Consider the following 13,034-nt stretch of genomic DNA (forward strand, 5'->3'; position numbering starts at 1 on the left):
TTTAAAAATCATCATCTATGATTTATTTATGTTTAAAATGTATTTCAGAAGTTTTTATGAGACTATTTAGAGTCAACATATAATTTCAATGGAACTTTAAGCAATTACAGTTCAACTCGCTGTAGTATTAACTTTTCTTCTTTTCTGATTCCTCTGCCAGTTTCAACTTTACTTTTAATTCCTTCTGATCTCTGGAATACTGTTCAAATATTGGCTGAAAAATATATATCCCTCCAGCAATTCCAAGGATGCCAGCAAAGAGCAGTTGTGGTAGAGTCACTCTCCCAAACATGTTTTTTTAACAAATCCCACACAGTACAAGATGGTTTTGAATAACTCCACTCCACTCAGGAAATCTCTTCAGATCTGTATACAAAAGAAAATGGAAAACAAAGCAATTAGTACAAGATACTTTTTAAAGATTCAAAGTCTCTACTTTGTTCCAGAGTGAACAATGTTTTCTCATAATATGTAAATATTATTTAACTGATTTAACTAAAATAGGAATACATATATTTAGGGAGTATGGAAAATGAGCGTTAGGGGATGGTGTAAAAGCTAAATCCTATTATAGAATGTTCTCAATGGATAATTTAAAAGCGCAGAAGTGAGACAAGGTTGAGCCATATTCTTTATGCCTTTAAGGCATACCAGTCCGATCTGGAAGTAGGAGACAGAGAAATGTTACTTTTCATTATTAGCCCATCTTTCCTATCATATTTTTGGCAATATGTATTATTAAATACAATAGTCTTTTAAAACAGGCTAAAATTGTATGAATTTCCTTTGATGCTTTATTAAGTACAAGCAGACATCAAATATAAATCATTTGCCATCCACTTTTGACAAAAATGTAACGGAGATTTGGATGGTTTTACTTCTAACAGAGGAGTTAAGACTCTAGCACTTCCTGGAAAGTTGTATTTCTTGCCGACATCTTAGTCTCTGGAGAAACTAGGTAGGTGTTTATGAATGAGGAAAGCAGAGTAAAGGTTTTACATATTCCCATTATTATAACAATATTTCATAGCCTTCTAGACCAAACCTGAAGGTCACAAAAACCATTAATGGCAGAAATGATACTAGAAACTAGCTTGCCCTTATTATCACTAAAATGTAATATAAACTAATCTGGGGGGAAAAAAACCTGTTTTCTCTTAGACTCTACCATTAACTAGACAAATGACAACGTCACCAAGCATACTTTGGATCAATGTCTAAGTGTTAAAAAAAAAAAGAGCCATTTGCTCTTTGGAAAATCGCTAATTACCCTTCTGCCACTAGCTGGCTAACTGACCCTGACCAAGTCATTTTACCTTTTTGAACCTCATCAGGCTAAATTATCTTTACCTTGCCTACTTCGTTCAACAAATAATTACTGTGTGATCACCCAAACAGTGAAATGCTGCATAAACACGTTAATAATTATCATTACAGGCATACCTCGGAGATATTGCAGATTTGGTTCCAGACCACCGCAATACATAGACTATCACAATAAAGCAAGTCACACAAAGCTTTTGGTGTCCCAGTGCATGTCAAAGTTGCATACACTATACTAAAGTCCGCTAAGTGTGCAACAGCACTATGTTTAAAAAAAAAAGAAACAAGATACATACCTTAATTTAAAAATACTTTATTGCTAAAAAATGCTAACTATCATCGGACCCTGCAGCGAGTCGTAATCTTTTTGCTGGCGGAGGGTCCTGCCTCGAAGTTGATGGCTGCTGACTAAGCAGGGTGGTGGCTGCTAAAGTCTGGGGTGGTCGTAGCAATTTCTTAAAATGAGTGAACAGTGAGGTCTGCTGCTTGGATTGACTCTTCCTTTCACGAAGGATCTCTCTGTAGCACGCGATGCTGTTTGATAGCATTTTACCCACAGCAGAACTTCTTTCAAAATTGGAGTCAATCCTCTCAAATCCTGCTGCTGCCTTGTCAACTAAGTTTATGTAATGTTCTAAATCCTTTGTCGGCATCTCAACCATCTTCACCGTGTCTTCCCCAGGAGCGGATTCCACCTCAAGGAGCCACTTTCTGTGTTCGTCCATAAGAAGCAACTCCTCATCTGTTAAGACACCGGTTGCTCCACCTTGAGCTTTTATGTTAGGGAACCGGCTTCTCTCCTTAAACCTCTTGAACCAACCTCTGCTGGCTTCAAACTTTTCTTCGGCAGCTCCGGCCCCCCTCTCGGCCTTCATGGAATTGAAGAGGGTGAGGGCCTTGCTCTGTATCAGGCTTTGGCTTAAGGGAATGTTGTGGCTGGTCTGATCTTCTATCCAGACCACTAAGACTTTCTCCATATCAGCAATGAGGCTGTTGCGCTTCCTGATCATGCGTGTGTTCAGCGGAGTGGCACTTTCCATCTCCTTCAAGAACTTTTCCTTTGCGTTCACAACTTGGCTAACTGTTTGGCGTAAGAGCCCTAGCTTTCGGCCTATCTCCGCTTTCGACAAGCCTTCCTCACTAAGCTTGATCATTTCTAGCTTTTGATTTAAAGTGAGAGATGTGCGACTCTTCCTTTCACCTGAACACTTAGAGGCCATTGCAGGCTTATCAACTGGCCTCGTTTCAATACTGCTGTGCGTCAGGAAGCAGAAAGTCGGCAGGAGCGGGAGCCAACGGGTGGAAAGGCTGGTGGTGGAGCAGTCAGAACACAAGCATGTATCTATTAAGCTCGAAGTTCGTGGTCTTATGTGAGTTTAATTCTCAGCGCCCCAAAATAATTACAACCGTAACATTGAAGATCACTGATCACAGATCACCATAACAAATATAACAATAATGGAAAAGTTTAGAATATTGCGAGTTACCAAAACGTGACACACAGACACAAAGTGAGCAAATGCTGTTAGAAAAAAAAAGGGGAGGCGCTGATAGACTTGCTCTTCACAGGGCTGCCAGAAACCTTCACGTTGTAAAAAACCAAAAACAAACAAAACAAAACAAAAAAACCCGCAATATCTGCGAAGCGCAATAAAGCAGCGCGCCACGAAACGAGGTCTGCCTGTGCGACTACCCTTACCCTTCGGCCATCGCCCACCGCTCAGGGCCCACTCCCGGCCTCCGACCCCGCCTCCCGCCTGTCCGCGCCGAGGCGAGGTCCGGCCATTCCGGCAGTTTCTGGGTCTCCGGGCGCACAGATCACGACACCAGGGGCGGCAGCCACCCGGGCGGGAGGAAGCGCCTCGGGGACAGTGTGGGCGGCCCCAGGCAAAGTTTAGCAGCCGGGCCCGAAGCGGCAGCGCTCCGCGGCGAAACCGCCGCCCCACGGAGCTGGCCAAAGTCGCCCTTTCCCGGCTCCCTCCGCGCCCGCCCGGACGGCTGCTCGCAGAGGCCAAACTTAGCGCGCCCCAACGCGGCGCGCGCTCCCGGAGCCTACCTCGCGGAGGACGGGGGCCCGGGATCGGCAGCGGGCGTCGGAGCGCCGGCGGGATGGAGCGGGAGCCCGGCGACGGCAGCCTCTTCTTCCGCGGCCTCCAGAACCGCTCCCGCGAGAAGGTGAAGCTGCGAAAGAGAAAGTCGGCCTTGTACCTCAGCCCCCCGGAGAGCTCCCGGCGCCGCGGTGAGTGGGGGTGAGGCGGGCCGGCGGGCGGCGGGGGCGGGAGTCAGGCCTCGGAGCGAGGGCTCCGCCTGCTGGGGGAGGGGGCGGGAAGTCCTGGTGCGCTCCCGGCGGGATTCTCGGTGCCAGCTGCCCGCCGGGCCCGGATTCTGCGGTATTGAACGCCGCCCCCCCGCCGTGGGGAGTGCGTAGGCAGGGGGAGGCCAGCCGGTTGCAGAGAGGGGCGCCCCGGCCCCCGCAGCGACGAGGGGCTGGGTCCTGCAGTGCGACCAGGTCCCACCGCCTTATTTCATTTACCGCCTTTGCCTTCTCTTGGGTCCGGATGAGATGGCAGGAAAAATCCCCCCCCCGCCCCAGCAAGTTGGGGAGTGGGGGGTAATATAAGGATGGACTTCTCATTCATTCAGGGCACTAAATTCAAATTAAAAAAAAACAAACAACAAACTCTGTCCCTGGCCCGTGTGGCTCAGTTGGTTGGAGCGTCCACCCGTGCAGTGAAAGGTTGTGGGTTGGATTCCCCGCCCGGGCACGTACTCTGATTGCGGGTTCCGTCCCCCTGGGCGGGTGAGGGGGCACGGGCGGTGTAAGGGAAGCAACCAATGGAGGTTTCTCTCGCGTTGATATTTCCACACACACACCTCTCCTCCCTCCCTCTCCCTCCCTCACTCTCTCAAATCAATGAACATATCCTCTGGTGAGGACTTTTAAAAAACCATTTAAAAAGAAACCCTCTGTTTTCAGCCTATGGGCTGCCCATCTATGGTTAAGAGCAGGGTGTTGGAGTCAGCACACAGAAAGCTTTTGAATCCTGTTCAGTCATTTGCAACTTTTTTGACTTTAGACAAGGCAATTTATTTCTGAGCCTCCGTTTCCTCATTGGTAAAATGGGCTAATATCTACCCCATAGAGTTATTTTTGAGGATTAAATGAGATAATGCATGAAAAGAGATAAACTCAGTGCCTGGCATTTGTAAGCACCACGGGTGCTATTTAAAAATGTACAGATCGCCCAGCAGGCATGCTCAGTGGTTGGGCCTGGATCTATGAACCATGAGGTCAGGGCCTATGCCCGAGTTCTGGGCTCCATCCCCAGTGGAGGACGTGATCAATGATTCTCTCTCATTATTGATGTTTCTGTTTCTCTCTCCCTCCCTCTCTGAAATCAATAAAAAATATATATATTTTAAAATGTACAGATCATTGGATAAGCTATTGTTTGGCACATATTACAGAGTTGTTTCCTAAGTTAGTAATTAGTTAGTTGGTTTCTTTCTTTACATACATATATAGGATAACCTAATCCACCTAAGGCCTTAGTTAACCCCGTCTCTTTTTCAGTATATTCTCCTTATACAGTAAGCTGTGAGAAAGATGGGTTAAATGAAAGGAGTGGTAAATCACCCAGTGGTGAGGCCCTTGTGTAACTCTCAGCCCAGGTCTGCTTGGAGAGGAGTGGGGAGGGGTCAGAGTTCACTGTGCCTTAACAGAGCCTGAGCGAGGGGCCAGCCAGAGCAGCAGGTTTTAGTTCTGCAGCCAGGACTTGCCTGACTTCTGCGCCACAATTACCTGTTTTGTTTTTCAGATCTTCTCGGTGAGAACATTTATCTGGTCTTGTTTACCATAGCGTTACGAATATGTAACTGCTTTTTAGTCCAGACAAGTTTTGTTCCAGATGAGTACTGGCAGTCTCTTGAAGTTGCACATCATATGGTTTTCAAATATCCTTTGTATTTTCTTGTCCAGATTAGAAATGTGTATTCAGTTCATCTTGGGAATTGTGTTAGTTTCTATTATTCATTTTTCAATCAATCCTCTATATTTTCTCCAAATAATTTTATCAAAGTATGCCATTATTTTATGCTAATATTTCATCTGTATATTTACTTGATGTTAATGTACATGACTTAATCTTTAGCATATATTTCCACAGTGCTCAGTACTGTGGAGAAAATATATGAAATAAAAAGCACATTCCTGCCTTTGAAGAGTTTAGTTGGTCAATTGCATTTTTAATTTAAATATCTAGTATAAAATGCTGTGTTTTTAAGCTGCTGTGTTAAAAAATAAAATTTTATATATGGAAATGAAAATTGGTTTTGTTTCAGTGCTATTTAAAATTAGTCCTTAATATTACTAATTATGGTTATTTGACCTGGGAATGGACAGAAAGGTTGAGGGGTTACACTTATCCCTTAATCTTTGCAAGCATTTACAAGATTCTGCATCTTTTGGGGAATGATAGTGTTCAATTGCTGGTAAGTTTAAATTAAAAAGTAATCAAAATAGTTCTTAAATGTAGATTATTCCATCCTTTTAGTTTTTTTAATGTATCTTGTTGAAAGGATTATAGTTGTTCCCTTTTTTCTCCCATTGACCCCCTCCACCCTGCCCCTGCCCTCCCATTCCATCCTTTTTTAAAGGTTAGGCTACATTAACTAAATGGTATTATTGGTATCATGAAGTTTGTTTTTAAAAGGCTACTCTGACCATTTCTGGGAAGCATAAGGTTCCAAAGACATGCTGTGTCTGATGTAGCTCTTCAGTACGCACTAAAACACACGACTGAGCATGAAAGTGTCCTGCTGGGAGCAATCCTGTTAAGATTTTCAGAATGGTTACATTATATATTAATTATTTGGATCCTTCATAAAGAGTCACTTGAGAACAGGTTGTATCTTGTTTTTTTAACTTGTGCGCTGAAGACCATGTTATATGAGCTTATGAAGATTAAATACATATAAACACACTCAGAATTTAGTATTGAAATGAAAACTTAGACAAAATCAATTTGACAAAAATTTAATGATATGCACAATCATTGTGCTACATTGTAATTAATTAGGCCTCAATAGTAAGTAGGGTTGTAATTCCTGGAACATGAATTTCTGGGGTTATTTGCCAGGAGAGGATACAAAGGAAGAACTAATAGAACACAAGTTTCTCTGACCTCACTGTCAAGATCTTTTAAGCCAGTGGTCGGCAAACTCATTAGTCAACAGAACCAAATATCAACAGTACAACAATTGAAATTTCTTTTGAGAGCCAAATTTTTTAAACTTAAACTTCTTCTAACGCCACTTCTTCAAAATAGACTCACCCAGGCCATGGTATTTTGTGGAAGAGCCACACTCAAGGGGCCAAAGAGCCGCATGTGGCTCGCGAGCCACAGTTTGCCGACCACGGCTTTAAGCTATCATCAAGTTGGACTCAGCACTTTGGGTCTTCCCATTTTCTGTTAGGGAAGTACCCCAGAATTCCAAAGGCAGTCCAAATCCTGAGGGTTTTTTTAAGCCTGAAATACATTGAGGTTCTGGGATTTAAAAAAAATTTTTTTAAGGCAGGATTATACTCTCCCCTTTGCAATGCTATTTGATTCTCCATTATTGAGAAAGAAGGATCAGACCTATGCTTCTAATGGAACTATCCTGAGCGGTAGCAGAGTTTCACTGACACAGGTAGAACTTAGGAGCTATGAATTCTCCTTTCTTCTCTCAGGGCCAACCACTGATCATGCAGGGTATCCATAAAGTCTGGAACCAAGGAAATACATGATGTCATCAAGGAAATCTTATATCTCAGGAATAGGTTTCATTATCAATGAAGGGGTCTTCAAGAAAACTTCCTGTTCCTCTCAGCCCTGTTCACTGTAGCTGGCCCACCTGGCCATTTTGTGTAAAAGGAAACCTTCCCTGGTCTCCATCCCCACCCCACGCTACCACCTCTCCCCAAAAAGCACCTGGTCAAATTCCAGGTAGAGAAACTTAGGATGCTATCATCAGTCATTCATACTCTCATATTGATTAAATAAAGGTGATATAATTTTGAACTAGAAGGGGTCAGAGAAGTGAAGCACATAGAGACCAGGTCACAGCATGTTTAAAGAAGAGCTAAAACTAGATCCAAGGTCTACTTATTCACAGCCTAATGCTCTTTACAGATCACTTCTCTTTAAACTGCATAAGGTATATGCACAAAATGAGGGATGACTTAGCACTGTACTGTCTGATATGGTAGCCACTAATCACATGTAGTTATTAAATACTAGAGGCCAGGTGCACGAAAATTTGTGCACTGGGGGCAGGTCCCTCAGCCTGGCCTGCCCCTCTCACAGTCCCGGAGCCCTCATGGGATGTCCTACTGACGGCTTAGGCCTGCTTCTGCGGGGAGCAGGCCTAAGCCACAGTCTGGCCTTCTTCTGCAGGAGGCAACTGGGCCAAACGGGAAGGCGCTGCTGCTGCCACTGCTGGCCGCCACAGCTGCCTGCCCTCAGCCTTCACAGCCGCGGCGGCTTTGTCTGGAAGGACGGTCGGCTGTCCAGTCTAATTAGCATATTATGCTTTTATTATTATAGATTTGTGACTAGTCCAAATTGAGGAGTGCTATAAGTATAAAGTACATACTGGATGTCCAAGACCTAGTATAAAATAAGAATATAAAATACTTATATAATTTTATATTGATTAAAATGTTGAAGTGATAATATTTTACATATATTGGGTTAAACAAAGTAAAATTCATTTTACTTGCTTGTGATATTTTACTTTATGTGGTTCACATTCTATTTCTGCTGGACAGTCAGTGCTGGCTTAGAACATGTGAGAAGAAAGAGGGATAAGAAGGGAGACCTGATGGGTACCACAACGGGGCTTTGAGTAGTCAGAAGATGGTGCAAGGGCATTTGGCTCCTGGAGCTTAAGGGAGGAATTAGGAGCTTGAAGAACAGGAATATAGACTGGTAAGCTGCCAACACAGGCATCGTCCTCAAGATTTACCCTGACATGTTCTTTCTCCTCTTTGCCCCACACCGCTACTTTGTATTTTCAAGAAACCATATGAAAGTATTACTTAATTCTTCTCTGGTCCTTAGCATAACCTGGAAAATGATGGTATCTTAACTGTCTGGAAAGACTGCTAATAACGGAAATTTACATCTCTACTTATTTTTGTATTGAGCTAAAATCTACCTTATTTTTCATTTTTAAAGATTTGATTGATTCTTAGAGAGAGAGGGAGAGAGAGAAACATGGGTGTGAGATCGGCTGCCTCCTGCACATCCCCACCAAGGATCAAGCCCACAACCCAGGCATGTACCCCGACAACCAACTAAGCCACACTGGCCAGGGCAAAATCTACCTTCTTTTAAATTTAAGATTTCTATATGACAGCCCTTCAAAAAGTTTTATTTATCAGGGATAAACAACTCTAGTTCTAAACCTCGTAATCAAATAATGTCCTCTAAAGATCTTCTAATTAATATCCATCTGAAAATGTGGATCTCCAAACTGAGCCCAATATTGAAAGCTAGGGTAACTAGTTCAGAATAGTATAGTGAGGCCATTACTTCAAAACTATTCTTCTTCTCTCAGGGAACAAAGATTCTTTTATTTTTTAGTGGCTACCTCACACTGTTGGCTCATTAAGTTTGTAGCCAAATTGAGTTTTTAAATGAACTTTCAGGCCCAGGAGGTGAGAATGAAGCTTATAGATCTCTATGCAGAGTAAACAGAAGGTATGTAATAGGTGCCCTTTACTGTATTTTATAGGGCACAGGTTAAGTGAAATTATGAAGTACAGCACACTTGTAACACATTCATTTATAGGTTATTAGCAAAGAAAAGGAATACAAAGCTAAAGTGTTAGACACCACTGACAACTGAAAGTTAAGCAACTCTAATTATAATGTAAAGTTAATGAAGTTTGAGCCAAGAAAAATACAAATCTACATGTTTTAAAAAACATTTTTGAACAAACTAATTAAATTATGCTTTATAGCAGTGTTATTTTGATAATGATAACTATGACACATTTTTAAAAAACTCTTAAGATGCTAATGTATAGCATTAGAATTACTAACTGTAATTAAGTTATAATACAGGGGTGGCAAAAGTGGGTTTACAGTTGTTCGTATGGAAAATCCTATATAATAAAAGCCTAATATGCAAATTGACTGAACAGTGGAACGACCGGTAGCTATGAAGTGCACTGACCACCAGGGGGCAGATGTTCAATGCAGGAGCTGCCCCTGGGGGTCAGTGCACTCCCACAGGGGGAGCGTGGCTCAGCCAGAAGCCGGCTCACAGCTGGTGAGTGCAGCAGCAGTGGCGGGAGCTTCTCCCGCCTCCACGGCAGTGCTAAAGAGCAGCCAGCCGAGAGGTAAGGAGCAGTGAGCAGGCGGGGGTAAGGAGTGAGGGCTCCTGAACTGCTAGAGGGCACAGGCCGGGCTGAGAGGATCCCCCCTGCATGAATTTCATGCATTGGGCCTCTAGTAATAAAATAATATAGAATTAACTCTGGGTTTCACATACTCACAACTGTAAACCTACTTTTGCCAACCCCTATATATTTACTTTTTCGTTTAAATTTGCTCTTTAATGTCATCTGAATATTACTTTATTATCTATACTAGAAGTCCAGTGCACTAAATTCGTGCATTGGCGGGGGGGGGGGGGCCCTCAGTCTGGCCTGCACCCTCTCGCCATCCGGGATACCTTAGGGGATGTCTAACTGCCAGTTTAGGCCCAATCCCGCAATCCAGGACCACTGGATCCTAACCACTCATCTGCCTGCCTGCCTGATCACCCCTAACCACTATGCCTGCCTGCCTGCCTGCCTCATTGCTCCTAACCACTTGCTTGCCTGCCTTATCACCTCTTGATCGCCTCTAACTGCTCGCCTGCCTGCCTGATCACCCCTAACTTTCTCTGCCTCAGCCCTTGCCACCGTGGCTTCATCTGGAAGGACGTCCAGAAAGTTGTTCAGCTGTCCGGTCTAATTAGCATATTATGCTTTTATTATTATAGATTGCAAGATGGGGAAGCAATGTAACTTAATAGTTAAGAGCACAGGCTTTGGAGTCAGGGAGACTGGGTTTGAATCCTGGCTTTCCCACTAACTAGCTATACAGCCTTGAGAAAATTACCTAACCTCTCTGTGTCTCAGTTTTCTCATTTATAAAACAGTATCAATTTCATAGGATTGTTAGGAAGACTGAATGAGCTGATACATATAAAATATACGTATACTTAAGCCCTAGCCAGTTTGGCTCAGTGGATAGAGCATCAGCCTGCGGACCAAAGGGTCCCTGATTTGATCCTGGTCAAAGGCATGTACATACCTTGGTTATAGGCTCCTCCCCAGCCCGCGCCCTGGTCGGGGCTTATGCAGGAGGCAACCAATCGATATGTCTCTCTCACATCGATGTTTCCTCTGTCTTGCCCTCTTTCTTCCACTCTCCTTAAAAATTAAAGGAAAAATATCCTCAGGTGAGGATTAACAGAAATTAAAAAAAAAAATTAAATATATATTTAATATGATACCTACCTAGCATACAGTACTATATAAGTTTTATTAAAAATTACCTATTGTTATGCTAATGAAAATAACTAGATATGCTTCTAAAATAGAACCTTAACACAATGAAATGGTTTGTTGGCTATTTAAATTAAAATGTGTGTGTGTGTGTGTGTGTGTGTGTGTGTGTGTGTGTGTATAATGATAATTGGATTAGCTTGATTTCCTATGATAAGTCAGTGTGAACCAACAGATGTTTTTAATTTCTTTTTTTTCTTTTTTTTAACTAATGAAGATTTGGATTCCTAGACTTGCCCAAGCACTTCTGTCTGCTATAGCTGACTTGAGGCTTTACTCATTAATGAAGCAACTAGAAAATCAGCAAGTAGCAAGATGGGTGGTAAGTCCTCAACACTTTAGAAACTATATGCCAGTTATTGTCATTCCTATGAGCATAAACAATATCGATTCCCAAACCAGTTTCAGAAGATAATCCATATAATTTTATAGAGTACTTCCATAATTAAGAACAGTAAAATGCAAATGGTGCACTCCATCTCTCTTCTGATGAGGCTCTAGGTGGTGGAAGTCACTGAAGCCCTCAAACCCTGTGAGAGGGTGAGCCTAGGATGTCTCCTCTGGAAGCACCTTCACTCCTCCCAACTGTCAGAGTCCTTGCCTCACTTTCCATGAAATTCAGTAGGAATAGTGCTAAATCATTGCCTACCTCACAAGTTGCCTCAGCCTTTTACAACCCTGTCCACTATTCCTCCAGCTACCTGAGACTCAGCCTGAGAACTGCCTTTCCATTAAAGCACTGATCCACCCCTGGCTAGTGTTTAAAACAGCTGGACTCTATAAGGGAGAGGATGTGGTGTAGAAGGCTGTCTTTTGTCATTTAGCTTATTTCACAGTGGGGAGATAGATTCTTGATCTCCCAATCAAACCTTGAATGGATTTTCCCATTTAAGCCATATCCTGAAGAGTAATTAGATACTGTAGTATTGTTGTTACTTGCCTATAGCTCTTTCCTAAATTTGACCTGCCTAGAAATCTTACTACCTTTTTTGCACTGTTTTTATTGGAAAGTTTGTTCCAAATTCCAAGGTACCAATTTACCAACACATTTCTGGAATATAATCTATATATATAAAAGGCTAATATGCTAAGTGTCCAACCATCCAACTGGTCGCTATGATGCGCACTAACCACCAGGGGGCATATGCTCAACACCGGAGCTTCCATGATGTGCACTGGCACGGCGGACCTGGTGCCCACAAAGCAACACTGGGCTTCCCCCAAGTGGGACACAGGCCCTGCCACCACTCTAGAGTGACAGCCCACCAAATCGCAGCTGATGCTGCCGAGACCCCATGGTGCAAAATGCGGCCCACAGCCCAGCTCAGCCCAGAAACGGTGGCTGTGGGTGCTGGGTAATGATGTCACGTAGCAATGCCCAGCTTCCTCTCCCTAGTGACGACTAGCCTCCTTGCAATTTCTTCACCCCAGGAACACAACTTGTTTTATAGCCAGGTGCAAACATTTCACACTTTAACCAAATGTCTGTGAAGCGTTCTCCCGTGCCTCATCTCATTTGATCCTCACAGAAGTCCTGGAGTAGGTAGATAGGAGACTCTGTGGAATCCTATTTTCTTTTCATTAGCCGGAAAACAGAGATTTAGAAAGTTTAGAAACTTAACCCAACTGAAAAGAAGTAAGAAATGGTGGACCTTGAAAATGACTTCAGGTTTTCTCACTGCACAGAATATAGTCAAACACTGCTCCAGTTAAATATTTTACCCTTTGTTATCCCTGCGTGATCTACAATAATAATCTGCTTCGTGTTGATATTTACTGCTGTGTTGCTGACAATTACCTGAAAGAGAAGTTGAGGTGCTTCACTGGGCTGGAAAAAGATTAGCTAAATCAGAAAGCAGGTCTAATTAAGCAAGTTTATTCTATATCTATAAAAGGCTAAGTTGTCTTGTGCATGCGCGATATATATAAAGCTTTCACTGGCGCCAATCACACGTGTGTGTTTCCATCTGTCATTGTCAATTATGAATTTGGTTGACATTTCTATTATAAAGGGCGAATGGCTATATTAAAATATTTCTTCTAATTAATTTCCTTTCATTGTACACGAATCCGTGCACCAGGCCACTAGTTTATTATAAGTATTAAT

The 13,034-nt window shown here is 42.9% G+C and overlaps 2 protein-coding genes across 6 annotated transcripts in view; one reads left to right on the top strand and one right to left on the bottom strand.

Moving 5' to 3' along the window:
• Positions 1-3,519, bottom strand: PIGBOS1 (PIGB opposite strand 1). Of its 3 annotated transcripts, none has more exons than XM_079767826.1 (2): positions 3,380-3,519; positions 1-366 (listed from the first exon to the last, which is right to left on the bottom strand). In XM_079767826.1, the coding sequence occupies exon 2, from the start codon at positions 290-292 to the stop codon at positions 128-130; it is 165 nt and encodes a 54-aa protein (XP_079623952.1). In that variant the 5' UTR covers positions 293-366; positions 3,380-3,519; the 3' UTR covers positions 1-127. The 3 variants fall into 3 exon arrangements, with proteins under 3 accessions (XP_079623952.1, XP_079623953.1, XP_079623951.1); XM_079767827.1 differs by lacking the exon at positions 3,380-3,519 and adding an exon at positions 3,023-3,355; XM_079767825.1 differs by lacking the exon at positions 3,380-3,519 and adding an exon at positions 1,620-1,760.
• The window catches only part of PIGB (phosphatidylinositol glycan anchor biosynthesis class B), a 27,971-nt gene continuing 18,320 nt past the window's right edge, over positions 3,384-13,034 (top strand). For 2 of the 3 annotated variants that reach the window (XM_079767822.1, XM_079767823.1), the window contains exons 1-4: positions 3,384-3,562; positions 5,142-5,275; positions 5,695-5,814; positions 11,145-11,249. In XM_079767822.1, the coding sequence (XP_079623948.1) occupies positions 3,433-3,562; positions 5,142-5,275; positions 5,695-5,814; positions 11,145-11,249 (489 nt within the window). In that variant the 5' untranslated portion in view covers positions 3,384-3,432. Of the gene's footprint in view, positions 3,563-5,141; positions 5,276-5,694; positions 5,815-11,144; positions 11,254-13,034 lie in introns of all 3 variants that reach the window. The other variant, XM_079767824.1, reaches the window with a different exon arrangement.

This window comes from Cnephaeus nilssonii (genome assembly GCF_951640355.1).
Source record: "Cnephaeus nilssonii genome assembly, chromosome: 4".
In the NCBI taxonomy this organism is placed as follows: Eukaryota; Metazoa; Chordata; class Mammalia; order Chiroptera; family Vespertilionidae; genus Cnephaeus; species Cnephaeus nilssonii.

Bases quoted from the DNA above. Each gene is read 5' to 3' on its own strand.
- PIGBOS1 (XM_079767826.1), bottom strand. From the start codon at position 292: ATGTTTGGGAGAGTGACTCTACCACAACTGCTCTTTGCTGGCATCCTT.